The sequence below is a fragment of the Heteronotia binoei genome, chromosome 6 (assembly GCF_032191835.1).
Source record: "Heteronotia binoei isolate CCM8104 ecotype False Entrance Well chromosome 6, APGP_CSIRO_Hbin_v1, whole genome shotgun sequence".
NCBI classification, from domain to species: Eukaryota; Metazoa; Chordata; class Lepidosauria; order Squamata; family Gekkonidae; genus Heteronotia; species Heteronotia binoei.
Genome location: NC_083228.1, coordinates 91,268,548 through 91,288,547, shown reverse-complemented (window position 1 = coordinate 91,288,547; position 20,000 = coordinate 91,268,548). Strand labels below are relative to the sequence as shown.

Genomic DNA, 20,000 nt, shown 5'->3' with positions numbered 1-20,000 from the left:
TTGGGGGGCAATTGCAACACACCATTCAGACTGGAAATTGTCTAGAGACATCTCACTTGCATCTTTATTGCAAGAAGTTGTTATTACCTACCAAATTATTTCTCAGTTGACTGTGTTGTATCTAGCATGTTTGAATTCAGAACTGAACTCCAGATAAACAGGAGAAAATGATTAAGACAAATAGTTCAGAGGCTCTCTTGGTAACTAAATTAGCTGTGACTCTTGATGAACAATTGCCATTTTCCTGCCAGAGCTATCATTTTAAGCATTCTGATTTAACCTGGTGTATGACTCCATGTTACACTTAAAGGTATTGCCAAGTGAAGGAAACGGAAACACAGGTGCTATACATGCTTATGAGAGTCACTTGCATTCTTGTCAGACCACAGTATAGTGCCAGACTCATGTCTGATCACTGAATTCAGGATTTCCCACTTCAGAATGCTGAGAGTTTTTACCTTTCCTTGGAGCCTTTGGCACACCAGTCCACAGTCATCTGCAGGAACCTTTAGATTCTGTCTTTTCTGCTTTGTTTCTTGCCCTAGAGACTTCTCTGATAGGGCAAGCCTCCACAGTAGTAATGCAGTATATAATCCTAAAAAGAGTTACACTCTTGTGAGTCCATTGAAATCAGTGGGCTCAAAAGTGTACAATTGTGCTCAGGATTGTACTGAAACTCTGTTTGCATCACATTATAATGATGGGCAAATTCCTTGGGAATTCAAACACAATGATACTTCCTTAAATGCAAGATATTCCACTAGATTACCTGAAGGTAGTCCTTAGTTCAATCACTCTGTGATCTGTGGACTATATTATTGAATTATGATATATTTGAAATGCTGATGCACGATTAAAGAATTGGATTCAAGAAACTGGGAATGAAACAAGTTTGTCCATAGAAAGCTGCTTCTGAGGATTAGAGGACCTATGGAAACAGATGGGGATGTGGCACAGGGGCTGCAAGTCAAGGGGATATTGGCAGATGTCACTGTCTCTCCTATGTGTATGCAGTAAGAGCTTGCATAAAGCATCTGTGCTTGTGTGAAGCAATTTATCTTCCTTACTGCCACCTGTCAAACCACACCCCAACCCTTAGAGGCAGCTTACTGTGGGAAAGGGAAGAGATTCATTTGATGAGGTTAATTTGTTCATGCTTCATTATAAAAAACCAATATAAAAATCTGGCAGTAAGTCTGGAAATACAAATTTTATTTTGCCATAAAAACTGAAGAAAAGACTTTAAAATACAATCAAAGCTATGATTTACAGAATAGCAGCCCATAAATAGGCATTGAGTATAGCACTTGGCTAGGTACCAGATCTGTAAGATTTGCATTATATATGTGTCATATAGCCTTATCCTATACATATTAGAAGTGTTACAAAATATAACAGAAAATTAGGTATTACAGAGCACAATGGGACTCAAGTCTCAGAAGCATAAATGTTTATCCTTTGGTTCTTTCCATATAACTAAAATATAATTATATTCTTGATTTTTGTTTTTCTGACTGGGAAAGTAGGTAGTGATTTTCAGGTTTAAGGCCAGATGAAACAAACTGGTGTCATCTATTTTGGAAGCAATGGAAAGATATAAAGTTTGTGTGAACTCCATAGTTGGGTGCAAGAGCTTTTTGCAGAACATTCAAATATGGTTCAGTGGTTTGGGGTGCAAAATGTTATCCCATCATTTCACTTTTATCAATATAATTTTACATGACATACTTCACCAAATGTCTCCAGTTGTTTTTTTAATAGAAAATAGCTGCTCAGTCAAGGTACGTGTGTTCTGTGTTCTGGAACTTCATTATGTCCTCCTGAAGTTATTTAGTGATCAGAACTGCGAAGTGGCACAAGTAGCCCATGCCAAAATATGTATCCCACTATCTGCCAAACATTCTCAGTCACTCATACCCTGAAGATAGTACTTCTGGAATCTAGAGGTCACTTAACTGGCCCATTCTTGTTCAGAAGATTTGACTTATCATGTTCATGTATTAGATTTTGGGTAAGGGGTTATCAAAATGCCTTATTAGGTCATTAACACACATTTCTAAATTCTGCACTGTATGGACATCCAGTTGATTATGGTGCAATCTCAGAAAACACTATATCAAGGATATATCATTAAGGCTGTAATGCTATGTACCTTTATTTAAAGTCAACACCATTAAAACACCCTGACTTGGATAGTCCAGGCTAGCTTGAACTCTTCACTCTTGAAAACTAAGCATGGTTGACTCTGGCTAGTATTTGTATGGGAGACCTCCAAGGAATGCCAGGATCATAATGCAGAGGAAGGCAATGGCAAATCACCTCTGAACCTCTCTTATCTTGAAAACTATGGAATTGCCATAAGTCAGCTGTGACTTGGTGGCAACCCCACCCCCAATAACTATTAAAACAAAGTGAGACTTCTCAGTGTGATGTAATGGTGAAAGTGTTAGACTAGAATCTGGGAGACCCAGGTTCAGCCTTCACTCTGCCATGGTAACTTGCTGAGGGATCTTGAGCCAGTCACATTCTCTCAGCCTAACCTTACCTCACAGGATTGTTGTGAGGATAAAATGGAGAATGATGTAAGCCATCATGTTTTCATTGGAGATAAAGGTGAGGTGTAAATGAAGTAAATTAAAAGAAAAATATATTATCAGTAAACATGCATAGGATTGGGCTTCACATCATTAAACATCCTTTTATTGTAAAGGCAGGGGAGAGAAATATCTAGGCTATTAAGGACCATTTAATTGTGTTTTGCCTGTCTCTAATCATCCATTAAGTCTGTTAGTTAGAACCACAGAAATCAAGAGAGCTAACAAAGCAATCCTAGGAACACTTTCTTGAGAGTATAAGCCTAATTGAACAGGCCTCAGCATTCTGAGTAAACCTTCATATGATTATTCTGTAAAACTTCTAACAGTACTAACCAGCAAAGTCTAACAGCTGGATTTCGGCCTCTTATTGCATAGCACATATTCAGATCATGTTCTGAACGGGAATCCACCTATTCAAGGTCTGGATTCTTGGGGCCATATTCCTATACCAAGTTCCACCTAACTCACCAGGTTCAAAACTCCAAGAAAATGAAGGAATAATTAACAATCAAAAATGCTATCTAAGTTGTTTTGTACAAACCCTACAAAAATGCAAGAGACCTTTGTAAGCACACACCCCATGTCCATTGTGGATTTTGTTTAGCACATTGTTTCTTATTTGGAAAATTATGATCATTCCCAGATTCAAAATGAATTGGATGTCCAGTTTCCTCTTTTGCTCACTGGTGCTGCTGATAGTTTGCTGTTATCTTGAAGTTGGTGCCAATGAAGACCCCGAGACACCTGGGCGATCTTGTGCAAATTGGATGGGAGGAGCACCAGGTTATCCAGGTCACAATGGAGTTCCAGGAAGAGATGGAAGAGATGGGCAAAATGGCCAAAAGGGAGATAAAGGCGAGCAAGGTAAGTCGGTTCTCTGGTAGTCAATATAAGCCAATTAATACCACAGACTGGTCAAAATCTGTCCCATGGTTAATCAGTAGGAGTGAGATCAGTGCACTCTGTGCCTTATAGTTCAGATGAATATGTCACTTACCTTCACCCGATGCCATGTTTGATGATAAAACAATAACAACTGAAGATAGCCTTTATTTCTAGTTATTCAAAAGCTACAGATATTTTGCATTTCAGGGTACAATCCTTGTAGCAATAAGAATACTAGGCAACTAATACTGCTGATGGTAAATTAAAATCAAAGTCATATACCTGCTAGGATTATAACATGCTCATTTTTGAAGTAATGTTGGCAGAGGAAGCTTTCAGAATTTCAGATTTTTATTTTTTTCAAAAAGGAAATACCAAGCCAACCTTTCCTCAAGAACATAAGAGCCTTGCTGGATCAAACCAGTGGTTCATCAAGTCCAACATCCTGTCTCACACAGTTGTCAACCTGGAGGGCACAGCGGTCTTTCCCTGATGTTGCCTTGGGATACTGGTTTTCAGAAGTTTACTGCTTCTGTATGTGCAGGTTCCCTTTAGTCATCATGACAAGTAGCTAATTATAGACCTGTTTTCTTGCCAATGGTGGCTTTCTGTATATTTAATTACAAATTACATGCACAAAAATGATTTCCTTCCTTCAGCATCTTACTTCAGTAACTTCTATACCATTTCACTGTGCAAAATTTGAAGCCTTCCTTTATCCTAAGAAGTAGAGGAAGAGCCCTTAAGTTGAAGCAGGGGCGTAGCTAGGGCTTTGGGGGCCTGGGGCCCAAGATTTATGTGGGCCCCCCTATGTGTGTGCACACGCCGCCAGAAACAGGATATGATGTCACTTCCGGTGATGTCACTTCCGCAAGATGGCCACCACTTGCGAGGGAGCCCTGCTGGAAACAGGAAGTGATGTAACTTCCCTTTTTTGTTTCCTCTTCTGGGCACCACTGAGCCCCTTATGTCCCTCCTGTGACATAATGAAATAGCCTACACACAGAAAACAAGAACTAGGCATCACTTTTTTGTGTCGCTGCTTTGTTTTGCAAATATAAAAGAAGAATTGGAGGTCGGATAGCCCACAATTTTCTCAGCATTGGAAACCACCTTGCTCCAGTTTGGAGAGCCAGTTTGGTGTAGTGGTTAAGTGTGCGGACTCTTATCTGGGAGAACCGGGTTGGATTCCCCACTCCTCCACTTGCAGCTGCTGGAATGGCCTTGGGTCAGCCATAGCCCTGGCAGAGGTTGTCCTTGAAAGGGCAGCTGCTGTGAGAGCCCTCTCCAGCCCCACCCACCTCACAGGGTGTCTGTTGTGGGGGAGGAAGGTAAAGGAGATTGTGAGCCGCTCTGAGACTCTTCGGAGTGGAGGGCGGGATATAAATCCAATATCTTCATCTTCTTCATCTTCTTCCAGTGGGAAGCAGATGTTGGAGAGCCGGAAAAAAGGAACCGCCTCTGCCTCTCCTTTTCTCCTCCTACCCAGAACCGTACAAATGCCCGAGAGCAACACAAGACACAAGGCGGGCAGGCAAATAAATGGGAGGAGGGAGAGGTGGAAAGAAAGCAACTTTAACTTTAGACGCATTCTCCAAGCCACCAACTGGCTTGGAGAAGTGATTGAAAGAGAGCAATGCCTTCTCCAAGCGGGCCAACAAGGCAGTGGGAGCTTCAAGAGCCACCCCCGGCTTAGAGGAAACGCTGCCAGTAACCCAGACACTGAAATCGGATTCACTGCGGCGTCGGATCCGATGAAGAGCTCTGAGCAAGTTGGGGGCTTGGATCCCAGGAACTCTCACTGGGAAGCGCTGGTGGCGCCCCCGGCCGCCGGCTCGGAAGTGCCCGCCGCGCCACGCGTCTCCCTCCTCCTAAACTCGAACTTCTGGCTTCCCCTCCCGGGAAAGTTGGCAAGCGGCGCCGCAGGGCTCCTCCCCAGTGCCCGGCTCGGGACCCCCCCCCTGCCCTTTGGGGCTGCGCGTCGCGGCGGGGGAATACGGTACCTGCACCGGCCGCCCAGGGCTCGCCCGCTCCATGTGTTCCTGCCGCTGCTGCCGCCACGGCTCCTCCCCGGCTGAGGAGTGTGAAGGCGGCGGCAGGAGGCAGCTGGGCTCTGGGTCCCTCCCCTCCCCGCCACTCCGCTTCCTTGCTCCAGTGCAGCATCATCGCTCCGGCGGGCATCTCGGGCCGGTGCCCGAGGGCGCGCCACTTTTGGTGCTCGCCGGGGGGAGCGAGAGAACGGAGGCGGGCTGGGCCGGGAGGCGGTCGGATGGCGGAGGCAGGGACGCCAGCAACGTGAGTGGCGGCGGCGGGGACGCCAGGCAGCCGGCTTCTGAGGGGCCCCTTGGCATTGCCAAGGGGCCCCCCAGACCCCCCAGACCTGGGGCGACCCGCCCCCCCTCCCTACGCCACTGAGTTGAAGGAAGGTTTCTTGAAGTATGGTTGGATCTATCAAATTCTGTTTGTATAGAACTGAGATTTGGTGTGTTAAATGGGTGTGCTGGGTGTTTGTCTGGCCTAATTTCCACTCGTTAGCAGCAAAGAAATACAGCCTTCAGCACACATAAAAAGAGAGTTTTACATTTAATTAAGAAAAAACCCCATTCAAACAAAAAGGATGCATATAACAGAAACATCCAATATCAAGCAACGACAAAGACATTTAAGTGGCAAACAGGCTTGTAAATCTCAAGATGAAGTCACAGCTTGTTACCAAAAGGTCCTTGGAGCAAGCCTGTGGAAAAATCAGCCTCAAGCAGGAGTTGTTTCCATTTTCTTGCAGGGCTTGCCACATCACCAGCCCAGGTACTGTTGTCCAGTTGCAAGACTGGTTAGAAAAACTAACTCCCTTTAGATAAAGGACCTTGCAGTTATCACAACCGGGGTGTATCTCCTCCCAGGGATGGATTCTGCCAAATTTATGACTCTTTCCAAATCCTCAAGGCTTACAAATAATAAACTTACTCAGTCCTTATCCATTACATATCCCCCACTCCATCAACACAGCCAAGAGGCTGTGGCAGTGGAGTCACAAGGAAAAAATATTAGATAATAGCATCCAAATACAAGATAGCCAACCTGCACAAACCATCAAACAATATATACAAAGGCATCAGTATTAATAACAATAGAATTTAAAACATTAAAAGGCAAAATTATACATTGCATCCTTCCCTACATAGAACTGGAAATACATAAATTGGCTTGGTAATACAAACATGTTTTCTGGCATCTATAAAAAAAAGCTGCTAAGATGTCATTTCCCTTACCTCTGTCCTCCTATGACAGCCCCAACTGCCCCTCCATCTTGTTCTTGGGGAATTTCGTGGGCTTTTTGGGTGCCATAGGAGGGGAAAGCTTGGAAAAATCATGCTCTGTGCATTAAAGTTTGTGTGGATAAAAGCCATGAGTGTCACTCAAACCACTGTGTAGTTGCTAATAATGTAATATTTGAGTAACTGATATGACAGTGTCTCAAAGAAGCCTCATATCCTGTAATGGATGCTGGAGCATTAATTTCTGACCACAGATGAGATCCATATGCCAATTTTTCATGAGTGGTGAAAGTATAATGATGTTAGACCCCAAATATTATTATTGCACTGTGTTGTATAAAATGTTGGAATACATGAAGAAACAGGAGGCATCTAATAACAATTACCAGCAGCTTGATTTTACTTACCTCAGGTGGGAGACCACTGACGCCTAATTTAAACATGATGCCCATAAAGCAAAAGAGCTCACCCTGTTTTTACTGATAGGTTTTATGAGCTATGGATTTGATATAAGTTGCTGTCTTAATAGTGATGTTGGTCTGTGGTTTATGGTTTTAATTATTGTGTATTTACATAAACACACCTGACTGATCCAATGTGGGCCCACTATGTGGAAAAGGCAATCTATAGATAAATAAATAACTAATATATTTACTTGCCAGGTACACCTGGCCCCAAAGGGGACAGTGGAAATACAGGAGCATCTGGTGCTGTTGGCCTTATAGGACCTTCAGGTCCTCCAGGATTTCAAGGACGGAAAGGGGAAAAGGGTGAAAGTGCCTCCAGTTATCGATCTGCCTTCAGTGTTGGTCTAACAACCAGAGTCCCACACCCCAATATTCCTATCAAGTTTTCAAAGATCCTCTACAATGAGCAAAATCATTACGATCCAACCACAGGGAAGTTCCGGTGCAGCATTCCAGGAATGTACTATTTTGCATACCATCTCACTGTGTACCTAGCAGATGTGAAAGTGAGCTTGTTCAGGAGTGGAAAGCCAGTCATAATCACTTATGATCAGTATCAGAAAAACAATGTTGACCAGGCATCTGGTTCTGTTTTGCTCCATGTAGAAACTGGGGAGGAAGTTTGGCTTCAAGTATACGGAGAAGAGGAGAACAATGGTATCTATGCTGATAATATTAATGATTCTACCTTCATGGGATTCTTGGTCTACCCAGACTTAGATTATGAGCATTAGATTGTGAAGAATGATTAGTCAAGAATACTTTTTGAGACAGATTGTTGTTTAATTGGCCATACTTTTGACACTAGCAAACACAATTAATTTAGATACTCATGACTCATTCACAAATGTATGCACATTGCCTGCATTGTAAAGTGATGGCATGTATGTGTGAATGAACTGCCACAGATATGACCTAACTCAAATAACTTCCAAATCACCTCAGCCACAGTACTTTTCAATAGAGTCAGTTCACATATCCAGTTATCCAACACCAAAAGTGCAGTAAATTATAGGAAGCAACTGTAATGTGCGAATTAGGACACAGACTACAATCATCCAATATATCATTTACAAAGAGTCATTATACTGTCAAAGAACTGTGCATTTGAGACGCAATAGATACTCAACAATGAGGAACACAATCTTTGTTCCATGTTAATAGAAGCATGATAATAAGTAATGCTTAGAGCATGCTTATATGTGTAGCTTTCGGACTGGTTTCTCATTAGACCCAAATTATTTTCTCAGACAGATTCTCATACATATTCCTGTTTCTTGAGTGAATTATGTTTGTCTTCTATATAATACATAAATGTAAGCAAAGAAGGGGGGTTGTAAGAGAATTATTTGTATACCAAAGATCCAAGCAATTATAAATAAAAATACTGTTCACTCATACTTCTGTTTATGTGTTTTTGATGTTCTGCAATTACAGTGATATAAAAAGAGTCCAGATGAACAAGATTAAATTATAATTTATGCTGCTTCCTTTACTATTAATAATCAAAAATCTCCATGCTGGAGGATAACTTTTAGCTTATTTCGTTCCTTGTCCATTTTTTTTATCTAATTCCCTATGTGGCCCTGTCTGTGAATACTTAAACCTGGAGACTAATACCATGAACAGACAAGACAGATCTCTATACAAACCTGAAAAAATCCCAGGGTTGTAGAAAAATCTGAAATATTTATATATGCTCTGACCTGGATAGCTTAGGCTAGCTTGAATTCATCAGATCTCAGAAGTTAATCTAGTATTTGAGGGACAGGCAACAGTAATCCACCTCTGAATATCTCTTGCCTTGAAAACCCTGGGGTTGCCATAAATCTTCTGTGATTTGACCACACTTGATGGCACTTTCCACCACCAATACTGTGTAAATGGGCCAGACTAGTGGCCACAACTCTGCAGAGTTTTCCCAAGGGAGAGGCTACCAGGGGAGGGAAGAAGGGAAGCTGGAGGGAAGGTCAGATGAGGGTAGGTTGAAGGTAGGTAGGCTGTTGGCTGGTATGTGAGAAAGAGAAAAGGAAAAGAGGGGATATGGCTTTGGGATCTTTCAGGGAAGGGAAAGAGGACATAGTGAGGATACAAGGGAAAATGAGATGCCCCCTGGAAGTCCTTGTGGGTCTTCCCTTGTCATATTATAAATACGACCATGAGTTTTCCAGTTTTGTGTGATAATTCTTTTTATCTTTCTGTCACACAACAAAACTGTTTAGTTAGCTTCTGATCAGTATTCTTAACAAGAAAAAGGTTATGAGAAGCTTAATATTTCAAGACAGCTAACATACCTAAATCCATCACAAATGGACTTGTTTAAGGAGAGTATCCCAAAGGTCATGAAATTTCAAAAAAAATACTATACTAGTGTTAGTTTTAAGAAAACTACAGAGTCAATTCAAGAAGTCCCTTGGAGCATCAGAATCAAAACACAAAAGCATATGGAGATTAAACAAGACATTTGAAATGCTATTGTCATAATTTTGAAAAACAATGAAAATATTAAACATGGTATTTAACGTTAACTTGACTTTGTACTTGGAGGATAACTTACTGCTTCATATCTTGAACTAATTTCCTGGAAGGTAACAAGTGCTGACCCAAGGCATATAAGTATCTCCAGTATCTACATACATTAAGTTCTTCAAATTTCTGAGATTTTTGGACCTTAAATGTCTGTGTGGAAGTCAGATGTTTTTTTTTTAATACTAGAGCAATAGTACACCAGTGCAGTAGTATGCAAATATGGCTCTTCACATGACACTGAAGAGCCATTTCTAGATTTTCTAATCTAGCCTCCAAAAGCAGGTGGGGGACTGTGATATACAGAAACAAGTTTTTTCCTTATCTGCCAGTCCGTTTTGTCCCCTGGTGGTCTGGTAGAGTAAGCCAGCAGTAGCCAATAAGAGATCTGTGCTGGTGTGTCAAGGAAGTGTAGGCAATAGTCCTCAAGTATTTCTTGAGGAATACCATTGAGAGGACAGTGGACAAGGAAGGTGGGCTACTTCAATCTCTCTCTATATAAATTACCCACTCATGAAATGTGAACCTCTCAGTAATATGGAGTCACAATTAAAACTGTTTCTCCGGGCTACTATTAGCTCCTTGTAGGTTTTAAAGAAGTGCCTGTATTGTGTCCTCCCCCTCTATCACTGGAGTTCAATTAAGTCTGAAAGTTTGGTTAAAATAAAAAAAATATGAAGGAAAATAAAAAGAATGCTTTGTCCAATACCAATGTCTGTATCTCTCTCCCCCTTCCCTAGCTGAGGTTCAGTTGTTGAGCACCCCAAAACCACATGCAGTTTGGGCCTTAGAACTAGATTAAAGTCCTTCTGACTCTGTGGAACAAATTATCTGTCACCTTTTCCTTACATTTTTTCCTTACGTTTTACTTGCATGACTAATGTAGTTAATAATAATAATAATAATAATAATAATAATAATAATAATACCTTTTATTTATATCCCGCCCTCCCTGCCGAAGCAGGCTCAGGGCAGCTAACAACAAAATTCAATATACATAGTACAAAACAACGTTTTAAACCACAATTAATTAAAAGCTATTAAAATTCTAAAACAATAAAATTAACATTTTGTGCTATTACCTGGATGGCGAACTTACTTAGCAGTTCTAGTCTGTGAAGGCCACTTGGAACAAGATGGTCTTGCAGTCCCTGCGGAATTGCTCAAAGTCCCGCAGGGCCCGCATTTCTTCTGGAAGTTGGTTGCATAACTGTGGGGCCATAACAGAGAAAGCCCGAGTATGGGTACTCTGAAGTTTTACCTCTTTTGGCCCGGGGATAGTCAGCAGGTTCTTGCCTGCTGACCTCAGTGCTCTCTGGGGTTCATGTGGGGAGAGACGGTCCCTAAGGTAGGCAGGTCCTCGGCCATATAGGGATTTAAAGGTAATGACCAGCACTTTGTAACGAATTCGGTAAGTAACTGGTAGCCAGTGCAATTCACGCAGTCCCGGCTGTATGTGCTCCCACTTTGGGAGCCCCAGCAGTAATCTAGCAGCCGCGTTCTGCACTAGCTGCAGCTTCCGGGTTTGGCACAGAGGCAGCCCCATGTAGAGGGCATTACAGTTAAGTTGGGGGCATGGGATTTCAGATCATGAGTTTATGCCTAGACATGACAGCTTTGAATATGTCATGCATTTGATACACTGAGAAGCTGGGTGATTAATTCATTCGTTTCTGAGTAAAGCATGACAAACAATGCAACTTTTACTCCTCACTGCTGGGCCTAGTATTAGTGAAACAAGGAGTTCACTAGACCAACTGTTTGATTGTATTTCTCCGTCAAACTGGATTGTTTACTGTGGTAACTTCTAACTGGACTATTTAAAAATGATCCAGTATTTCTGCCTGAACAAAATTAAAATCTTATAGCCTTATTTTCCCCTAGGCTTCCCAACTCCCCCGCCCTGGCGGGGGACCCCCGCTATGGAAGCCTCCTCCCCCGCCCTCCCAAAATTCGGAAGCGGGGGGGAAATGGCGCCATTTTGGTGCCACTCGCTCTTGGGGCATTTGGAGGCAGAGCGGCCTTTTGCAAATCGCAATGGCAAAAAAAAAAAGTGCCAGGGAGGCCTTGCAAAGAATAACCCACCCCCGCCTGGCGCCCCTTTTGGAACAGCCTTGAGCCTTTCCACTTCCTTTCCTTCCCTTCCCCGCTCTGCGATTCCTCTCCCCATCTTTAGAAAGAACTACAACTCCCAGCATGCCTAGCGCGGCAGCTTTCCAGGCTTGTAGTTCTCTGGGCCGCTCGCCTCCCATTGGCTTGTGGGGATGAGCTCCAGACGGGGAGCTATGCTTCCCGCCATGCCCCGCAGCAGGACTCAGGCTTCTGTGAGTCGTCTTCGTTCCCACACGGGGAACAGCTGAGGGAGAAGCAGAAAATGGCTGGGGGCGGCTGATGCGGGGCGGGGGCAAAGGCGAGCGAGCTGGGAGGAGACGGCAGGTAAGAGAGACCCCCCCCCGTCCAGTAGGGAAGGGGCAGTGGGGCTGGATCTCGCCCCCCAGTTGCAAAAGGGGAGAGAGAGAGGGAGGCTTGGGAATGCCAGAGGGCGAACGGGGATCGTGCATGTTGCTGCGCTTCTCCCGTGCCCCAGAGGGCGACGCGTGAAAAAAGCACGTAGGAAGAGTTCAGGGTCTCCAACGGCCCACCCAAAGCTGGTACACCTGAGCTTGGAGGTGCTACTGCTGATTGGGTTGCCAATCCCCAGGTGTTTAATTATGCTTGTCACAGCCTTGATCTTGGCTCCACCCCTAATGTCTCCTGGCTCCACCCCCAAAGTCCCCAGATATTTCTTGAATTGGACTTGGCAACCCTATTTTCCCCTCTGCAATTGCTACTTGTTATAAACAAGCCAATAGGCCAGTGTTCTTATGCACACATATTTTTGTTATATTTTTAGTGTTGATAACATTGGAGTATTTTATGAAGAATAACAAGGAACAACTACACATATTCTTTGTTGAGTATATTTTTATCCTGTCCTTCCTCCAAGGTAGCATTCACCAGTCTCACCACCTCCATTGCACCCTCCCAGCAACCTTGTGAGGTAGGTTATTGACTGGCCCAAGGTCACCCAGGAAGTTTCCTTGGCACGGTGGGGATTTGAACCTGGATCTCCTAGATCTTAGTCTTTGGCACTTTAACCACTATGTCTTAAAATACATTGCCCTTTCACAGTTTAACCTGGAATGTCTCCAACAGTTGTCCTTTGGACCTGGCTGAATAATTTCTTGCCAAATGAAACGTTAAATGACACTGACCCACTTGCTGCCAATCCTGCACTATACACTGATGGAAAAGTATAAGAGCACTTTCCTAAAATTACAGTGTAATCACTGTAAGAGTCCACAAGATGGTGCACAAATATCAAAAACCATTATTTGGAGCAATTTTCAAACCCCTCTTTTCTGTCAGTCACAGAATAGTAGTAGAAATTTAATTTTATTTCTTAAAAAAAAATCAAAATGTCATTTTGCTTCTGGACCATTTTTTACCATTTACAACCTTTGTATTTGCCTGCTACATAGCAGAGCTTCTTGCTATACAGTATATTAAACATTTCAAAACACTTAACAGCTGCATCCAGTGTTATTGCATTGAAAAATGTATCTGAGGTGCCTCCCTCACAATATTTTAGTACATTGTAAAAATACCATCTGCATCCCTGTTGTAGTTTGAGTTTATATAGCACCCAAAGGCTTTATAAATAATGAGGCCTACAGCTATTATCACGTAGCTTCTTGATACAGAAGAACCTAGCATATTGTTGGCACTCTAAATCACTATTAATAGCTGTGAACTGGCCAAGCACAAGGCAGGGGAACAGGGCGTGTGGCCTAGACATTCCTGGCCCAGGTTGAAATCCCATTGCTAAAATATGGTATTTTTATGAGATTTCAGAAAGGAAACAGGAATTTATCTTTAGTTTTGTTACTGAAAATTATGTAAAACATGGATCTGAAGGTGGAAATATTAAAAGCAACAACAGAAAACTTACAATAAAGAGAACTTATTCAATGTTCTCTGTGTGTCAAAATTGCAAGGGGATGAGAGCCAGTGATCCACTTGAGCAAAGACTGGAGATAATTCTCACTTTCCCCTTTTAACTGCAGCCTATTGACCCACTTGGCTATTACTCCACACACATCCCACAACCCCTGGAATCAATTTTCCTAACACCAGAAAGGGATGCTAGGATGAAATATAACTATTGCTGTGCGGTACAGACCATGAAAGATTTCCTGCCTCTTCAAAAATAGCTTAAGGAAAAACTGTATTGGGATTCAGCTCTGTTGCCAATTCAGCTTTGCTTATCAATTATTTTTATTACTGTTTTCATGACAGAAGTCATAAACAGTGAGGTGTTTGTCTTTTAACTAGAACAAATGTAGCCTTGTTTTATTTTCATACGAGAGCCCTGTGGCGCAGAGTGTTAAAACTGCAGTCCTAAGCTCTGCTCACGACCTGAGCTCGATCCCTGGTGGAAGCTGGGTTTTCAGGTAGCCGGCTTGAGATTGACTCAGCCTTCCATCCTTCCGAGGTCAGTAAAATGAGTACCCAGCTTGCTGGGGGGAAAGCGTAGATGACTGGGGAAGGCAATGGCAAACCACCCCATAAAAAGTTTGCCGTGAAAACGTGAAAGCAACGTCACCCAAGAGTCGGAAACGACTGGTGCTTCCACAGGGGAACTTTCCTTTCCTTTATTTTCATGCAGAAAAAAATTAGCACTTCCCCCTTCAACTATTTTACTGCTGTTGTTTTAACCATCTTCCACAGATGACTAGGTAGTTGTTGTGCTGGGCTTTAACCTCCAAACTTACACCAAACTACTACTCTGTCTATAGATCCACCCCAAATTTCAGGTTAGGACTTTTTAGTTAGGAATAGTTCTCCGATTCCTCATCCCACTTTAACAAACAGAAAGTAGAATGTGGATCACAATCCAAGAAAACAAGCAGCTCTATTAGAACCTTGCACAGTCACAATTTTAAAATCAAGGGATTCTGTGGAGAAGCAATATATGTTTTAAGATGATGATGATGATATTGGATTAATATCCCGCCCTCCACTTCAAAGAGTCTCAGAGCGGCTCACAATCTCCTTTACCTTCCTCCCCCACAACAAACACCCTGTGAGGTGGGTGGGGCTGGAGAGGGCTCTCACAGCAGCTGCCCTTTCAAGGACAACCTCTGCCAGAGCTATGGCTGACTGACCCAAGGCCATGCCAGCAGGTGCAAGTGGAGGAGTGGGGAATCAAACCCGGTTCTCCCAGATAAGGGTCCGCACACTTAACCACTACACCAAACTGGCTCTCCACTAAAGAGCAGAATTTAGCAAGAGATTATGTAATGTACGTGATACCTGATAACCTTCCCATATATTTCTTGCTTGACACTCATTTTCAAGTTATTTTTCTATGAGCACCTAAGTTCAAATGCCTACACAGTCATGCTAGGGATGCAAGGCTTCAGGGGGAACCAGGGGATCTCCTGGAATTACAACTTATCTCCAGACTACAGAAATCAGTTTCCCTGGAGGAAACAGATGCTTTGGAAGGTGGATTCGGTGACATTGTACTCCATTTAGGTCCCTGTTCTCCCCAGGCTCCATCCCTGAATCTTCAGGAGTTTTCCAGCTTGGTTCTGGTAATCCTTCCTCTGCATCCCTTGGCAACTCTAAATCATGACTATTCCACCAACCGATTGTTGAGATGAAAATATAAGCCCATGTCTTTTGTCCTGAGCACCACGGTGAAAGAGAATAGTACAAACTGAGAAAGAAACTTCCCCACTGTGCTCTCAGGCTTACTTTGATAGGACAGTCCAGTTCTGTTAACAACTCCTAAGTCTATTTGGCTCACATCCTAATATATCAGTTTTATTATGCCCTGTGTACATTTCACAAGTAAATACGTTACTCATTGCCTAATTGGTTTAAATAAGTACACATTTCCCACAGTCGGATGGGCTTTGGGGATTTCAGATGGGGGATTTTCCACCATGTAATCCTGGTCTTTTCATTAGTGCTAACAGAGCAACCCTTAACAGAGTTAAGCCCCCCTACATTCATTGAAGTTATTTGCCTTAGAAGGATGTAATGCCGTTCAGGATTGCACTGTCAATCTATAAACCTGCAAAAATTTATGTACATACTTAATTTTGTGCCTTGAAAGAACAATCAATAGGAGTTAAGCTTGTGTGCAGACCTTTGAAGGAACAGAGACTATCAAAGGCTGTGAGAACTTTCAACTTGCTTAACTGAATGCAGCTGTATTAAACCATACAGCGGATGCTGAAACTTAAGTTCCTAGTGAAGTTGAAGGTAATGAATAGAAGAAAATACTCCATATTGACTGTAATTTGCATAATACAAATGAAATGTTTTTTAAAAGGTATGTAGGTTGCTTAAAATGTCCATGAAATTGTACTGCTTTTCTTTTGAACTCTGGAAATAACAATTTCCCCACTATATAGAATGAAGTAACCACATGCAACTGCTCTATTTGTGAAAATGCTTTTTATAATCAGTCTGGGGCTCAGAACAGAAAGCAGAAAATGCAGCTACAGACCCAGTTGCAGAAAAATCCAGGTAGTGTGCAGAAGTTCCTTTGGTTGGCTTAAGCGTTGGGCTCTTCATGCAGTGGTAATGTAAGTGTAAGAAGACAGTGGAAATATTCCAGTTTTGATGAATTCAGAAGATGCTGAAAGCTCGGCCTCTAATAAGAGGCCAAGTGGAACAATGCTATCGAAAGAACCACATGAGGCCACACTTAGCATAAGTACTGCTCATCTTGCATTATAGCCAAAGGTAATGCAGCCTGCATCTGTAGATGTAGATCTTTCCAATGGGCCAAGTGAAACTGATGATATGTCTTTCTTTCCCTATATATCAGAACATTAAAAAGTCTGCCATGAAAACGTTGTGAAAGCAATGTCACCCCAGAGTTAAAAACGTGCTTGCACAGGGGGACTACCTTTACCTTTATATATCATAACAAATGTCATTTTCCAGGAACTTTTCCTGGAAAAGTTTTAGAAAATTTTCAGAAGTGGAAAAAGTACCAATGTGTGTTTTTGCTTCTATTTCAGAATATTTCCAAGTGATGCCAGTTCATCACTTGGGAACACTAGTGACTGGAAACACTTAAGTGATATTCTGAAACAGCATGAAAAGCCATCCAGCTATTTGACTGTGCATTGCAAGCAGGTGGAAATGGAATCTGCATTTAGACCAAATAAGTGCATTGATACAGAACAACAGTGGATCATAAGGCAAGAAATTCAGCATTGGAGGGTTGTGCTTGAATGCCTAATGGGTGTTACAGTGTTCCTGGCATCACACAACTTGGCATTCTGGGGACCTTCCAACAAGCTCTTCACAGACAACAATGGAAAAATTTGGGGTCTCATACAGTTGCTTGGCAAGTATGAGGAGGTAATACATAAGCATTTGCAGCATATATCCTCAAAGGAGTTTCATAACTACTACTATGGGAAAACCATTCAGAATGAACTGATCACCATATGGCCAACATAGGGTTAGAAAACATACATAACGGTTTGTACAGATCTAAATATACTATGTCGTATTAGTTGCCATGCCTGAGGCAAGTCACTTTAAAAAGATATAATTTACAATGAGATTTCTGGATGAAGACTGAGACAACTCTTATGTAAAGGGACACTTTCTAAGGTTCAGGGCAGTTCATGAATCAACTAGGCAAGGGCTTATGGAGCTCTTGTTGAGAATGTTGAAATAAAACAACATGGAGGACTGCCATGGTCAACGTTATGATAATGGTGCAAACATGAAGAGACATGAGGAAAGTGTGCAGGCAAAACTACTTACATGGAGCCAAAGAGCTTCATTTGTACCCTGTGGCTGTCACTTTCCCAGTCCAGCAGTTTCAGATGCATCATCATTATCAAAGGAATCTATTTCTCTTTTTGGTGTGCAACAGTGCAACCTTGTGTGGTTTTCTGCCTCTGTTTAATGGTGGCAGATACTGGAAGATAATGTGCCCATCCTTACTGTGAAACCACTGAGTAGCTCATATTGGGAAAGTTGCATAGCCTATTAAATATTAAACAAAAGTTTATACTGCTCTGATGGAAGTAGCAGAGTTGTCTTAAGCAGATGCAGGTCTTCACCATGAAGCATGCTACCCAGTAGACCAAATGATAAGACATCAAGTTCTTTCTATCAATTATAGTATGAAAGTTTCAAAAAGAATAGATGGCTTTCTTTACAATATTTTTGTTGCATTTTTCACAAGTATTCTTTGTTCAGGAAAATCCATCGCGTAATTAAAAATGCAGGTGATATGAGCCTCCTCCCACCCCATCACATGGGCTTTCTACCCTCTGCCTTTCTGTCTGAAATCAGTCCACCTTCTCTGAGGCTTCAGAATGGGGGAAAAGGTTATACCACCCCAAAATCATCTTCTTTCCTAGGACTGGCTTCCTCTTGGCTGCCACTGTAGCTCAGTCCTTCTTTTCTCCTCAGCCAGATATGGTCCATCCCTTTCCTTTTATGGGATTCCCTGGGCCTTAGATCTGGCCTATATTCAATCCACTTCCCCCTGCTCTACTTGGGAAGATATAAAGGGAAAGGGAAACATTCCCTTTCTTTCCCTACCCTTCTTCCCTTTCCCTGCTTCTTTCCCTACCCTGTTCCTTCCTTTGGCTGTTCAGTGCTGCTTTTCCCCTTCTCCTGCCCTGGCCTTTCCCTAAGTCTGGGCTCAATTTGGCCTTCTGATCATGCCTCTTCCTGCTGCAGCCTTTCTCCCCTGGCTGGCCTTCCTTGGCTGTCCTCCACTTGAGCAATTGGGTGGCTGAGTCAAGGCCAGGCATCAGCTTCCAACAGAGTAAAATAGTTATAAAAGTTATCAGATTTTCCAGCCATTCTGTCAGGTTATAAAGATGTGTAAATTAATTGTTATTTGTCATTTAGACATAGCAAATTGACTGTCATTCTCTGCGCTAACCCCCTGGAGCTCAGCCTGGAGCCCTGGCACCCCCTGTCATTTACTGCCCCTAAGGCTGGCCCTGATTCTGTGACCTGGAGTGTGGGGGATGCTGCCATTGCATTCCCAACAGGTCCCTGCAGATTCCCAGGGTGGGGGGGGGGCACAGTGCGTTTGGGCATCTGGTGCATTTGATTAATTGGAAACCCTCATTCCTATAAGTACTATTCTATAGAGCTATTAGCATTATGGTTCATCTAGACCTATACTGCCCTGAAGACTAGGAGTACAGTAGGTTTACTAGATTTACCCACTGGCAGCATTAATAGAAGATATGCGTGACTGAGGAAAGGAAAAATCAGCAAACATATATTTTCCCATATTGGCTGGGATACCAAAAAAGACAAGTTGTCCTTCACTTCACTAATTTGCTTAGCCTTGAATTTCAGGTTTAACACATATGCTTTTAAATATTTGACTTATGTTACAGGTATGCGGGTATCAGAAATAAACATCCCTACAGTCACACCTTTTTTTCCCTTTGGGGATCCAAAGCAGCTTACTAGGAACTGTGCATAGAGATTCATCCTGACGATGTTTATGTCTTTTATCAAAAGTCTGACTCTTTTTAGCCTTGCCTCATTCCCATTAATTTGATTGCAAGACTTTTCTGTGGTTTTGTCAGGCTGTTGATGGTCTAGCTGTCCTGTGCAGCAAACCCAACAGGGCTGGAAAGGAATTCAGTGAAGCAAAACTGCATCATGCAGTGATTGAGGGAGACCCCTGTGGCACAGAGGAATGGGGGGCAGCAATTAGAACATTCTTTTAAGTGCCCCTGTGGGTAAATGATTAAAAGTACTGTTGCCAGCATTGCTGAACAACAGGTAGGTCACAGTTCAGGCTGTGAGAAGAAAGACAAATTTCATATGCTTATTTCACCTTTTTTCAAAAGGATCTTTTAGCTCAGCCAGATTAATCAACTTTTCTGGTAAATATCTAGTCACTGATAGTACTTTAGAATTCTGCTGGAGACAGTAGTACTGTGTAAAGACATCATTGTATGAACTTATTAGCATTCTGCATGATGTTGCGTCTTACAACAAGCATGGTCATTGTTTCCTGGCCTGAAGAGGTCAGAATTAAGCAAGAAAAACTTCAGGCTCCTAGAAACAATATTGCCATTCCCCTGCCTCCGCCCCCCCACTTGGAAAAAAGCCAGAAACTTAGAACTGCCGGAAAGAAAACTGCATATTAACATACTTGGGAAAAGGAAAACAGGATTATTTTTAAA

General features: G+C 42.5%; 1 protein-coding gene across 1 annotated transcript; it reads left to right on the top strand.

Annotated features, from left to right (window-relative positions):
• The first annotated feature begins 3,245 nt into the window (after positions 1 to 3,245).
• LOC132574047 (adiponectin-like) lies at positions 3,246 to 8,624 on the top strand. The gene is made up of 2 exons (XM_060242153.1): positions 3,246 to 3,461; positions 7,420 to 8,624. Exons 1-2 carry the CDS (start codon positions 3,248 to 3,250, stop codon positions 7,956 to 7,958), a joined length of 753 nt encoding a protein of 250 aa, XP_060098136.1. The 5' UTR covers positions 3,246 to 3,247; the 3' UTR covers positions 7,959 to 8,624.
• The last annotated feature ends 11,376 nt before the right edge of the window (positions 8,625 to 20,000 follow it).